The sequence below is a fragment of the Pinus tabuliformis genome, chromosome 6, assembly GCF_031772625.1.
Source record: "Pinus tabuliformis cultivar Carrire ecotype Pingquan chromosome 6, CPIR1, whole genome shotgun sequence".
NCBI lineage: Eukaryota > Viridiplantae > Streptophyta > Pinopsida > Pinales > Pinaceae > Pinus > Pinus tabuliformis.
Window position 1 is genome coordinate 79,206,483 of NC_142292.1, and position 22,183 is coordinate 79,228,665.

The window sequence follows — 22,183 nt, forward strand, 5'->3', positions numbered from 1 at the left end:
TTTTGTAACTATTCCAATTTCATGCAACATTTGATTGTGTTTTCAGATTTTGGCAAATAACCTTATATGATTTTTTACATTATAGATAAAACAAATTTAATATTTTTGAGAAATGAGATGTTCACAAGTTTTATAGCTAGAATGAGGTGTTGACAAGTTTATTACATGGTCTATATATATTTAAATTTGTTTCACGTGATAACATCTCCTCTGGAAGCAATAAGCTTTTCCAGATTTATCCATCCTGCAAGAATAATAAGAAAACAAAACACAATTAAGGCCCCTTCATATTTGTTGAGAGTTGTTTTTGTGTTCAAAGTCCAGTCATAGGGAAATTATTTGTCACGATAAAAATATGCTTCCATTATGAAGTTAAGCAAAGCACAGTAGGAATTTTCTGATTCCTCTCCACAATGCGCGTAGAGACATCTAAACATCATCTTTGCCAAAACTCACCAAGAAAAAACATCATCACATCATCTTTGCATCATTGCATCATCACATCCAGTCTGTCATACATCTTTAGGCATCAAAAGGCTTACATCCATTACTACAAAAGTTCTTAAGCACCTGCTACTGCATTAAAACTGGGTTATCCCTTGCATACAAACACCATAGGAAAGGGTGATTTTTCTACGTAAATCATAAAATAAAATCCTGGTCTCATAATCCTCGATGGGCATGCAAGACCAGCGACAGAGTTGATGCTGAATGCTGCGACCTAATTAGAATCTGAATCCACAGAAACTTAAAATCGAGGCCTAATTGATCTGACAAATTGATGACGTAATGGGTTATCAGAACCTTGGTTATACGCTAAAGCTCCATCAGTTCTATTATCACTAACATTCGATGGTATAGATGCTGCACACTGTTAATCAGGAAGTAGTTTTCCAGTCTACTTTGATCGACTCAGGAATAGAAGATACAATGCCTTGACCTTGTATACCTATAGCTAATAAGTGGAGTCCATCTCCCCAAGTGCAGACGATATTGTCTACACTGTGTTCCTGCAGCAGGTTCCTTGAAACCTGGCTTACCCAAGTTGTTACTGCTACAAAAACTGAGTGAAATCCAATTAGTCTGTACATCGTCACATGTGATTACAGGTCTCCATAATCAGTTTGAACATATGCTTGTGCAGGCTGTGCTTGAACATGGAAGAAGTGTATAAGGAACACAGGGAAGAATCTAACGAACGGCTGCTGTCAGGGATTGTTGGTCCCACCCTTGTGTTCTCCTACAGCTGTGAAGCCAATAAACCATACATATTGACAAGAGTCAGAAGTACCACATATGCACACTGAGGTACCTGAAACATCTGGATTTGTACCAAAGAAATGAAATGCTACATTCTGAGGGCACGGGGACCAATTTGACAAATTGAACTCACCACTATTAGCACCAATATAACCAAGTGGAGCGTTGATGCTATGCTGGATCAAAATCACTTCAGAAAAGGATCCAATAAGTGCGGATGAATGAAGGTTTAGGTAATACCAATGCAATCAAACTGTGAATCCTCCTGCAAACCTTCATAGGAATTCAATGGTACTCTACACCGTGACACAAAGTATCCGAAATAGCAAAAACTGAAACAATAGATTAACCAATGTTTACATCATTCGCATTCTCTTCCTCTGAATCACTTAGAACTATTAGCTCAGAGTCCTTTTGGAGTTCAGAACAAACATGCTTGGAAATTCTCTGTAAAGTCTGATTACGTCTCAAGAATGAAGAGTCAAAACCTGGCATCATTATTTGTTGAAAAGTCGAGGTTCTCACTTCCACTTTCTTCCTGATTGATACTTGGATCTTCATCATCTCCATTTGTATCATTTGCACTGTAGTTGATGGCTGGCACAGTTTTTATATTCCCTGACAAGGTCCTCACTTCCTTCTTGATTAATACTTGGATCTTCATCATCTCCATTTGTATCCGTCGCACTGTAGCTGATGGCTCGCACGATTTTTGTATTCCCCTTTTTCCATCCATGGCATAGTATTTGCTGTAGATGATAAGATAGCACCACCTAATCCCAAATAACTATCTCAATTCCTCTTTATTCCAATTTTTAAAGGCAACTGACTTTCAAATATACCCTCACATTTAACCTGGTTCAAGTTTCCCTGTTGATGTGTAATTTTTCCAATTGAAATAATGATCGATCTATCTGGCCGATGCCAAGGCTCATAGAGCCAGGCATAACCTTCGAGCTTTGGATACCATCTCAATTCCTCTTTATTCCAATTTTTAAAGGCAATACTCTCACATTTAATATGGTTCAAGTTTCCCTGCTGATGTGTAATTTTTCCAATTGAGATAATCATTGATCTATCTGGCTGATGCCAATGCTCACGGAGACTGGCATAACCTTCAACCTTTGGATACCAAGAAGCATCTGGTTTCACCTCAACTTCAGTTACGTCCTTAGAGTAGTTTTTCATCTGCCATATTAGATAATCATAAAGTTTTGACAGGTTAGGAATTAGCATAAATTTGATGTTCCTTTATCATCCTGTTCCCATCAAAAAATTGCAATAAATTACTTACAAAATTAATGATGCTGTCCAGTGAATAATTCTCCTTGCACATAGGACACTGCCACTGCATGCGCAAATAAAGAAACTTTCATTTCTTATTTAAAAGCAAATGAAAATTTAAATAGCAAATAGTTGGAGAAATGGTTAAAGAAAGTGTGAATATTTCATGCCAGTGAATTTTCTAGCATGTTGGTCATACAAAACATTCTAGTTCAAAACAACCCAAATGAATACAAGGATTGAATTTACCAGAAGATTTTCTACGGGTTAGACCTGTCCGGAAAAACCCCAATACTCGAGAGAATCTTCTATAAATTGCCAAACAGAAGAAAATAATAACACAACAGCAATTTGGTCTATAAATGATTTTGACTAAATCATGATTCAGAGACATCAGGAGTGTTTCCTAAAATTTCAGAATTCCACAGAATAAGCTTTTAAGGAAAGTTTAAAATAAGACATACACAGCAGTCAAGCAGTCAAAGATATGTCTGAACAAATAACACGAATAAGCTTTAAAGCATCAAAATGTCCAAGAAAATAGAGATCAAAATCATGTTTCGACAAATCACTGAAGTTAGAAAAGAAAAGTGCAAATTAGTTTATACTTTAATGATCTTTGAACAGTTTGTTCTATAATATATCAGTGTTAGATAGGGATGCACTTCTCAAAACTATTTTGACACGCTCTTCAACAGCAATGCATTTTAATCCTTCAGATAATTCTCAAAATACTTTGTAATGCTAAATAAAAAAGATAAATTATAAAAGTCAAAGGAGAGGCATAAAAAACACTTGTAATAAGGATAATAAACACAAGTTTACAAACCCTAATAAGAACAAAGGTGATGGTATATTGCCAAAGGACATATCCAATTGCAAAGTTGTAGGGAGTGATGATCTTGGAGGCAAAGGGATTGGTCAATTCTCCAAAAGTTATCAAACGTCATTGGAGGGGAAATAAATGCCCTCAAATAGTCACCTTCAATGCCACCTCAGGGGGATAGTGGACACAGCTTACCCTATCCATAAAAAGAAACCAGGAGACTCACCATTTCTTCGATGATAAGTTAAGGGGGTTTAAGTAGCTACTTCCAAGTTCCATGGTCAAGTTCTGTTGGAGTCACTAGAAGAGAATCCAGATTTTCATTATGAATTTTTCTCTTCAAAGAAAGGTGAAGTTTAATCTTTAAACCCACCAAGAGGTTGACTAATATACTCCCAGGCAACAACACCAAAGGCGTTGCCTCAAAATCTAGGGCTCACAAGACAAAAACTAGACGAAGGGACAACAATGAGGTGTGGCCCACTGTCACCATAGCCACTACCTCATGCTCATTTATGTACTTTCACCACTAGGGAGGCTTGCCCTTATTAGGTCATCCATGAGAGATGTTAAATCCAAGGGATAAGGTGACAAGATAGGTTTGTAGAGGACAACTCTTCCTAAGAAGAAGGCTCATCAAGCACGATGGGGCAATTCGCTTCCTCTAATGAGGCCTATTCAGGGATGAATGATATAGAGCTTTAGAAATAGCAAGCCAAAAGGATCAACCTAGAGTCACAAGGCCAAGAAAAGGCTTCCAAACAATCAATACCTTCAAATTAAGGAACGAGAAGGGAAAACTAGGGTTTTTCTGGAGCAAGATCTACCTAGGACATAAAGAATTTAGCTTTGAAATGGATAGATTAGCCACTACAAGGGGCTAATTTTGATGCAACCAACACTCCTTCCAATGTTGAATCCTTCCACAAGTCAAAGTCTTCAACCCTAGTAAAATTTCATGCCCTAGCGCTAGCTAGCGTCTTATCCTCAAGGGGTCAAAAATCAGATTTAGAGAGACATAATGTGATTTAAGTGAAGTTTGTTAGGTGATCAACAAAGTTACCAAGGCTAGGGTCTAGCCCTTGGGATGATGGAGTCTATGGGAGTGTAAAATATGCTAAATTTTGGCAAGGAGTAAGGGAATAATAAAACCCTAGGTTTCAAAACCCTAGCTATCACTTTGGTGAGGGAGCAAAGTCAATTGGGAGAGCTAGTTTAAAGATTCACCAATGGGATTGCCATTCACATTCTATGGGTGAGTAATGCATACAATGCTATCATCTAGATTCAATACAATGATTTTCAACAATAACTAGCAAATTAGAAACCCTAGATAATCAACCATTCCATATATTAGACACACAAAAAAAAAAATATCAAATCCAAAGTACACTTACAAGATAGAATGCATGAACAAGCCTTTATTGCTCCAAAATAACATCTTCGAGACCAAAGAAATAGCTCCAAATAGAAAAATACACTATAAAGTCACATCTCCACAAGAAAACAAAAAGATTGAAAATCTCTAAGACGGCCAAAATAAGTCACAAGTGATGATGATCCAATACAATGAGCCTATCCTCTATTTATATGAGGATTAGGACTAATAGTAAGCCTAACAAAGACCCTAAAACAAGTTTGATGCTAAAATGTCCTAGAATTACAAGCCAACAGAGTAGCTATATCAAAATGTGCCCTAATTTGTCCACACATGTGAGTTGCAGGCACTCTCATGCTAATGTCATCAATAGTAAATGCTCCAAATGCCATGTCCAAGGGTGATGAGGTGTCCAAGAAGGTGTAGATTCCTGTGAAGTTCATGATTCGAGAGTTGGGGTCCTAAGATCCAGTTGGGGTGCCACAAAGTGGTTTCCATAGGTCTCCAACTATTGGAAGTGGCCTCCTCCAGTGTTAGGGCTTCCTTTGGTGCAACAAACCCTCCCTAGTCTCTTAGTGTGAGATCATCCTCATCTGGGCTCTTAATCAATTGTTTTCCTTCAAGTTGTGTCAAGACCAACCTGGGGGCATGCTAGGTCTAGTTGTGTCAAGACCAGCCTAGGGGCATGCTGGGTCCAGTTGTGCCATCCTTAAGAATCCTCAAACTTGGGTCAAATTCAACCAATGTCTTGGGCACTGGGGGTGCTTTGGGACATATGTCATTGATGATGTTGCTAGGAGGCTCCTTACTCTCAATGCTTCACTTGTTTGTGCCAATGTACTCCTCGAAAGGGTCGGGGTGCATGTGGGGAGGGTGCCCAACACTTGGGATACAGAACCACCTAACAAGAACAACATGGATTCTAGTGAAAGAAACTAGTCATTAGGGACAAAGATCAATAATGCATCTTAGTGAACCAAACTTGAATGTGAAGGAAAATTTAATACTTCAAACAAGGATCCCTTATTAAAATCAGGGCCCTGAACTTGCAAAGGTGTTTTTCCCTAGGTAGGGGTGGCTAAAGGTCAACCTTATTAGGCGCTTCCAGACACTAAGGGGAAGTAGCATTTCCCTAGTCCACCCCTCAATTATTAGGTGTTAGTGAATAGTAATGTGGCAACAGAGGGGATAAGACTTCATTGCCAAGTGTCATGGTCAAGGGTGCCAGATGATGGGGGTATCCACGTCCTGAGTGTATAGATGTGAGGAGGGAGCATTCGTAAATGCATGAGTTACCATTTCAACCTTGGTTTTTCCACCCCTCTTGTGTGCCTTTTACTTCTTGATTTTCCCTTGTATTACCACTTATAGCTCAAGGGTTAGAGCTTGCTTTGTATGAAGTAGCAATTTTATTATCCCTTTAAGATGAGTCAATTTATCGCTCATCGGGGTTGGGACATGCAAGGGCTCCTCTATGATAAAATGGAGCAACATGTGCTCAGGAATTGGGTGATAGACATATTTGGAAGGTAGAGTTCATGCTAGGATTTTTCCCACCCGCTAATTCTTCTATTCTTGGCCATCTTTTGCATTTTAACATTTCTTTTTGTTTCTTTTAGTAGCATCAACCTCCCGGAAAAAAAAATTGGGCCCTACTCAAGGTATGTGAACATATCAGTGCCGAGTCCTGAAGAACCAATGACAAGTTGTACCCAAAGAATGGAGGAGAGATATGGACTTGTAGTGTAGGATGGAAGGTGTTAAGTGTGACATAGGGAAGATGGAACATGTTATCTCAATCATGGTTTTCCAAGTGTGCCCCTCCTATAACCTAGTGGTCCTTAAGGAAAGTCCCAACGGACTAGGATCAAAGATTAACCCCCCAAGTAAGGTGAGAGATCAAGAATGCAATCAAGGTCTGCTAATCATCCAGATCACCCCATAATCCGTACTAAATGCCCAAAGACAAACAAGTATAAGCACTCAAATGCAAAATGATCAAAATACCTTGTGAGTGGTTGCCCACCTTTGCCCAAATGCTAATCTAGATGGGTAAGAAACACATCGCTAATGCAAGTGGGGGAGATATATGGCATATCGTCAATAATGGTGGCTCTCAGGGGTTGTTGGTTGTCTGGCTGACCGGTTGGCTATCAAGTGGAGGACAAAAGTTTTCTCCTATGGGGTTACGCATTTTGTTGGGTCACATGTATTTTTCTTCATAGGGCCATTATCCTAGGAACAAAGCCCTTGTATGCTATAGACTTTAATTAATGAAACAAAAAAATTTGAAGGGAAGAAATTATTTGTACATGTGTATGAGATTGGTGTAATCATTTCCCTTCAGTTGTTATATTCTATTTAAATGTTAAAATCTTACACATTTTTTTGGGTCAATAGATCTAATCTATTGGGAAGCAATTAACCAAATCATTGGGGTTAGAAATTAGCATGGTATCAAAGCACAACTTCTGAAGACTAATCTATAAGAGTTGCACAAGAAGATTGATCCACAAAGCACAAAAAGAATCAACCAGAAGTTAATGTACAAGAGATATTCGTGCAGGAGTCAAAGATTGTACAAATCAAGCCATAGGCAGACACAACTAGGCAAAAAATTGCATTCAAGGTTGGCCATATGTCATACAATGCCTAAGATAGATATCAAAGTGGTAGTTGTCCAACTTTGTAGTAAAGGCTAACCATATGGTGATTGAGAAAAAGAAAAAGGGGGTGGGTGGGTGGTGGGGGCTTCTAGCTTCCACTAAGGTTGTATGGCGAAAAACAAATGAGTTTGAAACATAAAAAGTGGATTGTAGCCATAGGCATCAAGTGCAATTGACAAAAAAAGGTCGTGATGGGCTAGCGCACGAGCTAAAAGTAAATAAATACAACTTCTAGCTGCCAATCTGCGTGTAGAAAACAAGAAAGGATTGTCACCAAGTCCGAGACATGTAAAAAGATCCCAACAATAGCCAAGTTAAGGGATGCAAACACTGAAAGCCATTAGATCATGTGCATGAAGTCGTTAGTGTGTAGGGGTAACCATACACTATTATACATAGCCACAGAGTTCCATATAGTAGCCACAAAAGCCGAATGATGTGTGGAGGTTGATAGAAGAGAAGTTTGGGCTGTAAATTCATACTAGTTTGTACATGTAGTGTAGTAGCATGGTGACAACAACTACAATGTACAGCGGGTACATGGGCATGATATCTATAAGTGCCAACAAAGCTATCAATGCAGCCAATACTGATTAGTGGAGGTCATCCTTCAGAGGAACAGAGGGAGACCTTACCAATTGAAGGTTTGACATAAAATATTTTTTTGTGGGGGTTTTCAAAGGACCGAAACACATAATCATAAGAAATCTTACATATCTACAAACTAGTAGCATTCTTTTTTCTTGTGGGTGCTATGACTTAGCACAAGAAAGTTATTGTCGAATCTAGAAATGGCAACATCTAGTCTTAGATTTGAGGATAGGTTGGATGGAGCATCTAACTTCTTGCCTTGGGAGGCAAGGGTTACCTTGCTACTGAAGGAGATATTGCCTTCCTCACTAAGAGGGAGTGTTGATATGGGGTTTAATGGTAAGTTTCGCTGGGTGAAACCCACGAGATGGAGGTTCAAATCTCATTGAGTATATGGCCTATTGTGTCTTGGCTAGAAGAGTAGGTGACCCCCGAGCAGACGTCTCGGCTCTTGTTGAGGCATAAGTTAATTGCTATTGTGTGCGGCTTGCAGGCTGTTGCACCTAGCCTAGGTTTATAGTGGCAGCCAGTTGGATTTGATCCTAGGCCTGTTCAGGATAACTCTCACCAGTTACCAATTATCCTAGATTAAAAAAAAAGAATAGCTTGGGAAGGTACTTCCAAAGAAGCCTGTGTTTAGGCATGTGAAAGTCACCTAATTGACCCTTAATCTTAGCAATTAATTAATTAAAGTAAATGACTTTTAAAAGATAAAGTGAGTTAATATAATGAAATACAATGGTTATTTACATAAATGAATTAGATGAATCTCAATCATTGATCTAAAGTGTTCTTGAGATCTAATCTCAACCATCAATCACTTTGGAAATTATGGTTGTGGATTCAATCAATAACTCGAACTTTTAAAAAGAAGGCTAGTCTAAGGGAGAATACACATCTTTGAACACAAAACGGTGAGTGTTAGAACTCGGTGATTGGGTGAAGGATACTCATTCCAGTGTGCAGGGTGTGAAGAAGAGTGCAAGGGGCAGTAAGCGAGGGGTCCAAATCAGCTAGCAAATCGAAGTACAAATGGTTTGATCAATTGAATTAATTCCAAGTTCTTGTTGCATTAGTATTTTTCCTCAAATGGCCATTACCCCAAGAAGGGAGCCCTTGTATGTTGTAGAATTAAATTAGAGAAACAACAGATTTTGAAGGGAAAATTTATGTGTGCATGTGTATGAAATTGGTGCGATCATTTTGCTTTTGTCGTTATATTTTATTAAGTGTTAAATTCTCATCCATGTTTTTAATTTAGTAGATTTAATCTTCTAGGGAGTAATTATCAAAGGTTGTTGAGGTTAACGAACCAAAGCTCATACTTGATGAGATGAGCAAGAGAGTTGAAGAGGGAATATGTTATAAGTTTGATGAAGCCTTAAATAGAGATGAAGACAAATAAAAATTCAAAAAGGACTTGAAGATGGATAAACAAAGTTGATAGATGGTACAATAATTCAGTTTCAAAAGGGGAAGGAATAGAAGATATAACAAGGCTGCCACAAATTTCTTAAACTTGAAGTAGAGATCATGGTTAAAGACAAAATATGATAGTATTATCTCAGAAGTGACCACAATCAAAGATCAAGAACATAAGCTAGGGCACGGTACTATACTAGAAAGGAAGATTAATGATAATGTTGTGCATGATGGAGAAAAACCTTAAAAGGTGGAACAATATTGATATCCTCATTACTAGGAACGCCTATAATGAATACAGGAAAGTGCATATCAGTAACCTCGTTCAAAGAAAATAAATGGAAGAACCAATGGAATTCATGTACTCAAAAGCCAAGGAACAAGTATATGATAAAACTAAAAACTACAACAAATTGGAAAAATGATGATAATACATGGAATAAAAAGAAAACTACCTAGCAGTGTTAGATTATCAAGGATTGGCACCAATAATAATTACAAATAGATGGATAGATAATTAAGCATGGAAAGCACTAAGAAAAAATAAGAGGAATTCTTACTATTTGAAATCATCTTAGTGCTTAAAGGACAAATCTCTTAAGGAGGGAGGGCATGTTGTTCCCTTATCACAACATAATGGGTCCTATGGATTCATCAAGGCCAGTTGAATCATAAAAGTCAATGTAATGGAGAGAGCTTGGATCTTTGCAACAAGCTCTCAATAGGTGTGACAAATGTGGATTTTAGTGAAGCTTAATTTGATTTCTTTCACGTGTTGAAAACTATCAAATACACCTATATTTCTTTGCGTTCTAATTCCCCTTAGCCATTCCACCACCAGTAAATAGTGTCCATAAATATCGATGAACCCGAGTCCTCCTTCCAAGGATAATTTCATCAAAATAGATAAGACCTTGATTTCTTCATAGCCATAGGTGATTTTGCGCCACTGCACAAAACACACTCAAATTTGATTTTGTGGAAGTCAGAAAGGTGAACCTCGATATTTTGAGGTGCCTTCAAATACACATGAATACTTGAAGTCTCTATTCTTGGATCTACAACAAATCAATACTTTTTCACCTTTGTTGGTTTCTCAAACAGTAGATAGGCTCGTTTAAGTTTGCAAAAGATTTTGTATGGTTATTTACATGCTCCTTGGAATAGGAACTCATTCCTAGTTAGCAATACCACCCATAAAATAAAACATGGAAGAGGTCGATGTGCTTCAGGTCTTACCTCTTGATATTCCAACCAGATTTCTGATGTTTCTTCTGTGTCTTCATACCATACCCGTTTGCCACTAGTGATAGATTTTGTAGCAATACATACCACTTCAGTAAAATAACATTGAACAGAAATCTGATTGATGCTTGCATAATTTTCCATAGATAATGGGCAACTCCCAGGACTCTGCCAGCTTTTTTTTGTAGTATATCCCAGATCAAAGATTTTATTGTTTTTTTCGAGGAAAAGTCGTAAGAAATCATGATATTTTAAGGGCGGCTAAAACTTTCAAATATGCTGCCAGTTTGAAATATCATTTTCCTCCTTTTTTTTAAGAGCTGCAAGGTATCTTAGATTAACCTTGTAGTCATTTCCTATTTCATTTTCAGCCCATACAAGACTGTTTGGTTTATCTCTTAATCTTATATAATCCAACTAGGGGGCAGAGACATATCGGTTCTACTGTAGTGCCAAATCCTTGTTGAGTCCTACCCGGCTTGCATCCTCATTGTTCCTGTCATAAAATGCTTCCAAATAAAACCAATTTTAAGAAATGTAAGAGGGCAATCAAACGTTGTGAGATGCTTGACATATGGAGGCCTCCTATCTATGAATCAGTTCGTTCCAATATGGACCTTCTGTCCGTTTCCAATTAGCTAGGAAAGACGATCACCAATGATTGAGAAGTCTTTTAGTACCTCTTTCCATACTATAGATCATCCAGAAATCGATTTTCTAGGGTATCTTATCCAGTCCTCCAGGATTGATGGTTCAATATATTTCCACTTCATCACACTCTGCCACAAAACTTCAGTAAAGAGGACTCTCCGCATTACCTTTGTAGCCAACGATTCTAAAAATGGAGAGAAAACTTTGAATCCCCAGCTTCACTACTTCTTAGGCCTTAATGGTGTTTTCCATTTAACTAAAAGTATGCCACCATATTCTCCCATTCCTGCCCAAACATACCTGGAGCACATTTTCATTATCTTGTTTAGTATGTCTGTGGGTATTGAAGGAAAAGACGTCTGATATATAGCTGTGAACTCAAACATGCTTTTAACAAGGGTCAGGCTCCCTCTTATGAATATCCACCTGTTATATAAAAAAATGGCCCTTTTTCAGTCTTTAAAAATAGTCATAGCCAGTCTTTGTAGTAGTTATTTTCCTTCAAGTGAAAACCCAAATACTTTGTAGTCTCTTCAAATTCTGTAACTTTAAATAGAAACAAAATCTTAATTCTAATAGAAGTTGGACCATCAATCTGGTGCAAGGTTATGGTTGAATTTTAAAGGTAGGCCTTTATTCATGTAGCTATACAGCATTGAAGAAGAACATTTCCTATCATTTTTGCCTCCCGGGAAGAACCATAATATCCTATACAAAGAGTATATGGGTGATAGTGAGTTCTTTGGTCACTTGAATTACCTTTATTTGTCATCCTTCGTTTAGACTCTTCAAAATTCTACTGAGAACCTTTGGCACTAATAAGAAGAGTAAAAGTGACAGGGCGCGTCTTGACTAAATCCTCTCTGTGCTTGGAAAAAATAAGGTGACCCATTTATAAGGCAACGTATGATATTGTAGATATGCACTTACCTATCCAATTGACAAAGTGGATATCAAACCCTATGTGAAGCATCAATTACAATCTTAAGAAAATTGAATCCACTCTATCATATGTATTTGAGAGATTCAACTTGATGACGGAGGAGGTAGTATTCCTTGATTTAATAGTGTGGAGCACCTTGGGAAATTCCCACCATATCAAAAATCTGCCTTCCTGGAAGAAAACCAAACTGCTCATCAGAGATGATAGCCTTCAGGCTATTACTTTGGCATAATTTTGTAAACACATCTGCATAATCGTTAATGAGATTTGCCAATTTGCGTGAAAGAGAAGGGGCTTATTCATATTGAGGTTGTTCGCAATGAAGGTGGAGTTGAAAGAACGAAAGTCATTCCCCATGGATCTTGGTTCTTCAACAAGTAGTGACAAGTATTCCCTTATCTCTTTAAAGAAGCCTTCCAAAAGCTCAATGGTCCAGCCATCTATGACTAAAGATTTATCACCTTGAAAAGAGTTTTTATATTTTTGAAGATACTCCTCACTTGCATGGGCATTGAGTGAATCATTTTGCTCATCTAAGAGCAATCTGTTCAAAAGAGAGATGTATAGGAAAATTTCAGAAATATTCAACTTATCGGGCTTCTTGTAGATTTTCTTGTAGTGATCCACACGCACTTTAACAACATCTTTAAAGAAAGACAGAATGAACAAGGCCATTGATGTCATACACGTGAAAAAAGGTAAGAGTTTTATTCTCCTCCTTTCAACCACTCTGCCTTAGCTTTTTATCTCCATAATGCCTCTTCCCAAGCTAGAAATTTGCTTCTATCTTCTTCTAGACTCGCATCAGAACATAACATTTGTTAGGTCATCATGTATGACCTCTAGTTTATCTTCCGCTTCCGTAAGGGCCTGCTGGTTCTGAGAGTTTTGTCCTTTAAAGTTTCATCCACTGCAATGGCTTTAATCCTCAACACGTTTATGGGAAGGGCCTCGATGGCTTACTCTCTAGAACCTATATCATAGGGGATCCATTCAGCTTTAAAGAAGATGATTCAGGTGCCCAGAATGGTGAGGAAGATCAACCATGCACACATGGTGCTCCAGTTGTGGTTCTATGTGATAATCCAGACTCATGCAATGAAAGTATTTTGAACCACTTTTCATCAAGCTTACATGGATACAAGAAGACAAGATACACACAAATTTAGCATTGTCCAGTATGATGTAATATCTCTTCAAGCGAATGAGATCCTAGTTTTCAAATCCATTCATTGCATATCCTAACATCATTGCATTCATGACAACCCAACTCATCTAGGCCTTCTATTATAGACGTGGTGTGCATCGTTTATGGTCTTGCGTTTCAGACACGTTATAAGGAAAGCAACCACAAAACCATCAGATTGAAATCCATATCTAATTATACATTTGTGGCAAGCTTTTCATGTCTCGAAGCTACCAAATTGACACATGCAAGAAGCACACATGAAAATCTGTCCACATATAGCTCCATGTCAGTCAATTACATTTCTGAGAAAGTGCCAGAGCTTCCAACTCTACACATATCCCACAATCATTGCATTCCATGAGACAACATCCTGTTCTGGGATACCCATTCAGCAAATATCTAACAACCAATGCATTCTAGGAAACAGCATTATATTCAGGCAAATTTCCAAACACTGTCCAAGCTTCATGTCTAGTTACATTTGACAGAAGATGTCTAAAAGGCATCTCCAGCTACAACATCAGAAAGTAACCAACGTTTCCATGACATCGACAAGAATTTCCAAATTTGCACACAACGAACCGAGTCTTTCCTGAGAGAAAAAGCAGGCTGAATTGGTTGAGCGGCAGGTTGTCTTGTCTAGTAGGCAGTTTGACCAGGTGACCAGGGCTACCAGTTTGACTTTTGTTTAGATGTATCTTGGGTGACTTGAACAATTTCTCTAAGGAAAAAGGTTGTTGGGTTTTTCCCGAATGAGTATGAGTTTTTTTAGGATAAAGATCTTGTGTTTTTGTTAGGCTGGAGTGTGAGTTTTCCTGGGCTAAAAATCTTGTGTTCTGATTGTGCTCTCTTTATGATTCTACTATTCTACTACTCTTCTGTGTAATTGTGTAAAATAAGAAGTCAAATCTGAGACAAAGAAGAAGTTTGTGTAAAATAAGAAGTCAAATCTGAGACAAAGAAGAAGTCGCAGCTGAGGCTGAGAAGAAGTCAAATACGAGGCAAGAAAAGAAGATAAATCTGAGGCAAATAAAAGAACGAATTTGTGGCAGAGCTGGGCAACAAAACCGAGTCTTTCCTGAGAGGAGAAGAAGGTCGAATTTGTTGAGCAGCAGATCATCTTGTCTGGTAGGCAATTTCACTGTGTGACCAGGGTTGCAAGTTTGACTTTTGTTTCACTTAGATGTATCTATGTTGAGTGAACAATTTCTCTACAGAAAAAAAAATTGTTGGGTTTTCCCTAAATCGGTTTTATTAAAAATCTTTTATGTAATTGTTTAATGATAAATGTAAATACAACGGAATGAATATCATTAAAAGTAATTATCGGTTAAGAAAACTACAAAAAATCAACAAATTCTACCTCCACGGACTTTGTGGCCCCACCAACAGTTGTACAGCTCATTATTAATTGTCCCCCGGGTATTCAAAAGCTGAGGCTGTGCATAATCAAAAGAAAGCCAATCCGTTTCAGGTCCTTGTGCTTCAGTCAATTCTCGACGAGCATAATCAAAAGAAAGCCAATCCGTTTCAGGTCCTTGTGCTTCAGTCAATTTTCGACGACTCCTCATCGTGAATTAGAGATTATTGATCCCTGCCATGTGAGAGCTTTCTGCGTCTAAATTAAGAGTTGCCCGAGTGCATTATTATTTTGAAAACCTCTTTACAAGTATTAAGCAATTCCTTGTTAGAAGCGATTCCTTGCTGAAGTCAAGAAGGATTAATTGCTCAAACCTAAGCGATTCCTTGCTGAAGTCAAGAAGGATTAATTGCTCAAATCGAAACGTGAAGAGTCGTCTCAGAAACCTAATTCACCCAAAAGCTCGTATACTTCATATTTCTCAATCTCGAATTGAATTGTACTGCTTTTATTAATAACCAAGTCCAGTCGGTGGACTAAATTCAAAATCTCCCAAAAGAGTCGTCTCCATGCAAAGTGCTCAATTTTCAGCCTAGTTTCAGATCTTTTAAACAAGCATCTTTTTAAACATGAACATCTTTTCAAAATAATCAAATACTAGATACGCAGCATCTACACATGTAAGAAGTAGCAAAAAAAAAAGGTTCTTTAAGGACTCGAATTTAAATCGGGAGTGTTAAAAATCAATGAATTTGTTGATGGTAGAGCCGCAAATGCTTCATATTTTTGGCTTTCCAGTAACCTATATTTCGGCTTCGGTTTCTCACCAGAATATAGGTACAATGTAACTTCCCGCAGAGACCGGAATCGAAAGCCCGGTAGATTTTTGGACATAATACTAAAGTAAACAACCATTTTATTGGTGTAAATAAAAATGAGACATATGATCCTGCTGTCGCGCCAGATTCTCGGTATCTTATCTCCGTTATCCATCCTTTACGAAACTACTGGGGAAGGTTTTGAACAGTATTCTTTTTATTTTACGGTGTTTTCTGACTCCCTTGCGCTGGAATCGCAGTACTGGGCTGTATGGGAATGATTCTACTCAAGCATTGTATCGGCTCTCAGTACTGGGCTGTATGGGAATTACTCTGCTCAAGCATTGTAACGGCTCTGTTTTCCAGCTCAAATCCCTGAGACGGAGAATAAGAAAATATGTACACACAATTAATTAAACGACTTAAACGGTGATAACAGTAAAGAAATGTTTGATCTAAAAGCTTACAAACAGTTTTTAGGAAGAAAAGTGTTGATTTCATGCTTTGAATAAGGAAGAACTAATTTTTTTTTTCTGGAAAAGTGTTGATTTCAAAGGAAGAACTAATTTTTCCAAGTTATTTTGGAAAGAGTTCCAATCTAAATATAAACAAACTGAAAATAATATTACAGCTTCTCAATAGTTTGGTAGAAAAATAATGATATTAATAGTGTTAAATATTAATAATATTTAACACTATAGTACAACAATTTACTTGAACCTGCAACATTTCATCTCAAATTTCATTTAGGACAAGTATATTCAAACTCTGATTATTAGTTGATTTCAAGTCTTGTTTTAAGGCCTTTTTCCTTCTGTGGTTTTTTACTTTGCTTTTGATTATTGCTTTAGTATTTTTCAACTTCTCTTAGCCATGTAGACCGTACATTATAAAATTGATGGGTCTCCTTCTTAAGTAGATAGGTGTCTTTTTGTAATTTTCACACATAGTGTACAATGCCTCATAAGTACATCTTGAAGTTGACAAGCTATAGCTAAGGATTTTAACATCTTTGTTGCAATTCTTTGGCCTATAAGCTTGGATTGATGCTCTGTCTTATTAATATTTTCTAGCATTCTTTGTCTAACTTACTCTAACTATACACTTAACACATTATGTTATGGCTTATTTTTTCAAAGCAATTATGTTAATGCCACTTTCTTACATAAGCAATATATGTTCCATTATATTCTTACTTTCGCTTAGCAACCACAAAAATCGTAAGTCAATTGGTTGTAGGCTTTATCCTAACAAATAATAAGTGTAGTATGACAAATCTTAAACACTACCAAAGTTCATGCATTTAGTTTGCAAATAATCTAGTTTTTTGAATTCTTACTAAAGCTTGATTTACACATCACATAAAATTATTTTTGAATAATCTAGTTTTTTGAATTCTTACTAAAGCTTGATTTACACATCACATAAAATTATTTTTGCTAGTGCTTGATTCCACATATAAACCAAAAAGACTTGAAAGCCAAATAAAATACCAAATATTCAAAAATATCTCATGTTATGATCCACCGATATTAAAACATAGTTGACCTAAGCATCTTCCACTTCAACAATATTCTAACTCCACATATAAACCAAAAAGACTTGAAAGCCAAATAAAATACCAAATATTCAAAAATATCTCATGTTATGATCCATAGCCATTGAAACAGAGGTGATGTAAGCATCTTCCACTTCAACAATATTCTAACAATATACGCACGAGTAGTCTCACTCGTGTGCATAAATTATTGAAGAAATAAAATCAGTAAACAAAATAAAAATAAAAATTATAATTTCCTTGTAAAAAAAAAATTATAAAATTGATTTAATAGTAAAAAAAATTCTAAAAGTTAAATTATTAGTGAAAAAAATTCATAAAATTGAATTAATTCCGTTTCTAATTTTTCTTTGTCTCTGAATGCTAACCTCGAGTGACTTACTAATTTTGAAAGATAGAAACGCGTATGCAAGATTGTGCTTCGTGTAAATGGAGAGAGAGAGGGATTTATGAACAAACCTGTAAATGGCACTCTCATTTTCAAAGGACAAGCCAAGTCATTACACTAACCTAGCCATTGACTAATTTAAATATTAAAAAAACAAAAATAAAAAAAAATAAATTTCAAAATAACAAGACACTGCAAAACGAGTATGGTCATCCATATACTCATGATTCACCGGGAGGGGTCGACGGGTTTGAAATCCCTTTCCTTTCTCATCAACGATATCTTTTGCTTTTACAATGAACAATATCTATGTGTGGGGTTTAATGAAGTTTTATCAGGTTAGATCTAATAACTTGTAGACTTAATAGAGTAGATAAGAGCCGTTTAAATTTATGAGGTATAATTTAGTAGATTTATATATGGTTTAGCTTTTAGTGGGTTTTAGGCATAAATTTATGGGGAGGAGTTGATGGTGGGTGTGTCCAGAATCCATTAATACATATGTTGACCTAATGAATTTCTATATGTGATATACATATAGATCTATATATGGTTTAGCTTTTAGTGGGTTTTAGGCATAAATTTATGGGGAGGAGTTGATGGTGGGTGTGTCCAGAATCCATTAATACATATGTTGACCTAATGAATTTCTATATGTGATATACATATAGATCTAAAAGCAGATCTTAGAATTTATCTAATAATGCATAGATCTGAGCTAAGAATGTGTAGATCTAAAGTTTAATACAATTTTTTTTATTTAGATTTTTATTTTTTCAATCGTCAAGATAAAAATCTAAATCCAAATCACAATCACAATATACATATGTTACTCTACAGATAAATTTCTTCTCAATAACTTACTTTCAACTTGCAGAGGAAGAGTTGTTGTTGCCCAGTCCCTCATATATTCTTTGCATTCATTCTTTTCTCGGCCTTGAATGTTAGGAGAAATAATGCATCTCGCTTTATACAACTACTCTTTTTCCGAGTTGGGCATTGTTCTAAGAACATCATCAAGCTTTGCATATTTCTCCTGAGGTACAGAAAGAGGTATCGCATCTTTCTCCTGATAATCAGAAAGAGGTACCTCTTTTTCCTCTTCCCCTATTATTTCTATTTATAGCATTAGGGTTTTCTTCTTATACTTCAATATCTTTACTCTTTTTATTCCAGATTAGGGTTTTCTTCTTATACTTAATTATCTTTATTTTTTTATTCTCAATTAGGGTTTTCTTCATATACTTAATTATCTTTATTTTTTTTATTCTTTATAAATATGATTGTCCACGAAACCCTATACTGGGTGTTCTAAAACATCACGTTATTCTTATACTAGAGTGCTCTAAAAACATCATGTTAAATTGTAATTGGTGTAATTGTAAAATGTTAAATTTACAAAATTTTAAATCTATGTTGCTGAAAATATTTCTAGCTAGTTATGCACCTTTTATTTCTAATTTGTAATGGGACTTAGACTTATTGGCATCATGATCACTTCCATGTACCTTTTGGCTATGCATTTACTCCCACTATAGTTGTTGACATCAAAGTTTTTATTAAAATGTTTGAGTTTTTGTCACCATATCCTTTACCCCAGTATTAAAGAAATTAAATTTGTCTATTAACATGTTCTTTTTCTTATAATTGTTAGTTTATGCCTCTAATTAGTTCAAGACCTATCATTTCCATCAACAAGGTTTTATCATCATGCAACATGCAACCACATTTTTAGAGTCCAATGGTTGGCCCTTCCACTACCACTACCTACATGATTAATATTTTAATATTATTATGCACAATTAACTAAGTGGTTTCCCATCTACTTTGCCAAAAATAATTTTGAATAATTCAATATCCAATTATTGATATTTAAATATTATTGTACATTGCCAACAATAGATTTTGAATAAATTACATATCCGATGAGACTTATTTTGTTTTGTTTATTATGTGTTAGGTAATGATCGACGTTGTTAAACATAGTCATGGAGCAATCAATTAAATTATTGATTGTGACTTGCTTAAGTTAGCTCACTCTTTCTTAAGAAGACATACTAGTTTTTCACAGGGTTGTTAAACCTAGTCATGGAGCAAGCAATTAAAATCTTGATTATGACTTGTCTAGGTTAGCTTATTCTTTCTTTTGCTAAAGAATAACAAGACATATTGGTTTTTCATATATCTTAATCTTTAAATTTGACGCTCTTGATTATGACTTGTTTGGGTTAGCTCATTCCTTCTGTCACCTAGGAATAAAAAGACACACTTGTTTTTCACATATCTTAATCTTTAAATTTAGTGTTTGCTTAGTCATTCCAATATTTCATAAAGACTTACCTTAAATTTATTCATAGAAAACAAAAAAAGGAAATGGATTTTTACACTCCCTAGCTTATGGGAATGTAATTATGAGCATACGAAAATGGTTGCAATATATTTATCTTATTAAAGATTGCATTTCCTCTTATTTTTTTACCATAGTATATGGCCATTTACAAATGGCAACTTAATAGTGAGTATTTTCTTGTCCCTCCATCTCCTTTTCTCATAGTGGGATTAAGATTAACAATTATCTTTATAAAGTCCCTAGATGGAGTGGTAGGGATGCAAAAGGTGGGGAGGTGTGTTTTATCCTTCCCACCAGCTTACACACCTAAGGGAGGTACCAACACACCCCATTAAGTCATCATTCATATCAATCCGAAGCATCGAAAGCCACACTCAGTTTCTATACTCTGCGTGATTGACAATTAATTTATGGGAGCAAGGGATGTTGATGAACATGGCAGATGATACCAATGGACCAAATAAATTGAATGGGAGGTGTACTAGGTTGCAAGGTAAGCATGTCACCTCGAGATTTCACACCGGGGAAAATCATAATTCGCGAAAGGGGGCATGCATTCAATTTAATACTACACTCATGGAGTTGGAAATTAACTATTTCGTTTGGCATTCAAATCAATTATGGGACACCTCCTTGGGGATGAACACATTGTGTTAGCTAGGCGCATGGAATATCCTCTTCTTAGGCTACCAGAGGAAGAGAGTCATTGGCATCCTCTCCTCATCATGCATTCTGTGAAGGTGCATGGGAATTTTGAATTCCACTTCTAGGGGATTCTAGAGCACATTAGTTTCATTCCAACCTTTTTCCTCAACCTCCCTAGCGATTTTGAAAAGTTAGATCTATTTATGGGAATATCTATAATGGTTTCATGAGAATGCGGTCATGTTGAAGCAAAAATTTTCATACAAGATCTCTTCCCTCGTTGGCAAGCCACCTCCAAAAGAAAGAAACTCCAAGAGGCATCGAAATGTAATTGTGTTTGGTTTGTTTGTTAGTAACTCTGAGAGATTATTAGTGGGGACCTCTATCTCCTCCGATGGGTCGCGAAGTCTATTCCTACTAAAGATTTTTTACTCCCATGCTCCCCCTATTGGCATCACTATTTGTTGGCAAGGATCCCCAAACTGGGTGCTTCGAGACCTCAAGGAGGTAGAACTTAATATGTCAAGCAGAGTCTTGTTCGGCTCATCAATATTCAATTTCCTTTCCAATGATAGACTTGTCTGCTTCTCGGTGAAAATGACACCTATCACTTGTGGCTCTAGGTGGCTCTTGGTCAACATCTCTAATGCGATCTCCCTAACTACCAAGTGACATGCCCCGTCAGTGAGAAAGGGTACAAAGAGGTGTTTCATAATACCAGGAATGGGGTCATTCTACAACGTAGGTGTAGGCTAAGAGCTCAACAACTAGATATCAATATATCACCCCTCAATCGGTTCAATGGAAAATCACTCAAGTAGAACAAAAATTAACAAATGAAAGGTGCATTGTCGCAGATACAATATTTCTAGCAGAGGTGGTAGAGCCATTCACTTGCATAAGCAATCATTCCTCCACAAGAACGATTCCTGATGACTTTGTCAGACAACGGTATGCATACACACATATATATGTATGTATGTATATATATATATCTATATATATATATATATATACACACACACACACACACACACACACACACACATATATATATATATATCAACATAAAACAATCATTATCATGTCAGACAATGACATACATACATACATAAATACATGCATTATATAAACATTAACATAAACATGATCACAACATAATTACCAAATATCATAAAGTCAAGGTTAAGAGAATTCCCTTTATCCATGCACAACATGCACGACATTGAGAAAAACCGTTCCCAAGATAGCCAAGGATTCAGATGCCTCACATCCGTTCACTTTAACTTTCCTGTTAGTTTTCTCATGATTGTCCTACCACCATCCATTTACATTAACAGACCCAACCAAGTTAGTCGACTGTGATAGTCTTACCTTCATCTTCCCTTATACATGTGTGAACTTCATCTAAGCCTTTTGTGACATGTTGGGTTCCACACAGATCTCCCAGAGTTCGTCAACTTTCTTCTTTCCTAACCAATTCCCAAGGACCTCAAAGCATAAAAGGAAAGAAAAAGGAACAAACGAGAAGAAAATCATGAAAACAAATAAAAAAACGACACCGCAAGCAAAGTGGCACGATTATGCACTAGACATAACAAAATTGCAA

At 36.5% G+C, this 22,183-nt stretch overlaps 1 protein-coding gene across 2 annotated transcripts; it reads right to left on the reverse strand.

Annotated features, from left to right (window-relative positions):
• Positions 1–495: 495 nt before the first annotated feature.
• Positions 496–15,240, reverse strand: LOC149257348 (uncharacterized). Of its 2 annotated transcripts, XR_016256717.1 has the most exons (4): positions 14,819–15,240; positions 2,555–2,608; positions 1,394–2,448; positions 496–1,246 (listed from the first exon to the last, which is right to left on the reverse strand). XR_016256717.1 is itself a non-coding variant. In XM_089414082.1 (3 exons), the coding sequence occupies exons 1-3, from the start codon at positions 14,858–14,860 to the stop codon at positions 2,053–2,055; spliced, it is 492 nt and encodes a 163-aa protein (XP_089270208.1). In that variant the 5' UTR covers positions 14,861–15,240; the 3' UTR covers positions 496–2,052. The 2 variants fall into 2 exon arrangements, 1 of the variants encoding a protein (XP_089270208.1); XM_089414082.1 differs by having other exon boundaries at positions 496–2,448.
• Positions 15,241–22,183: the final 6,943 nt, after the last annotated feature.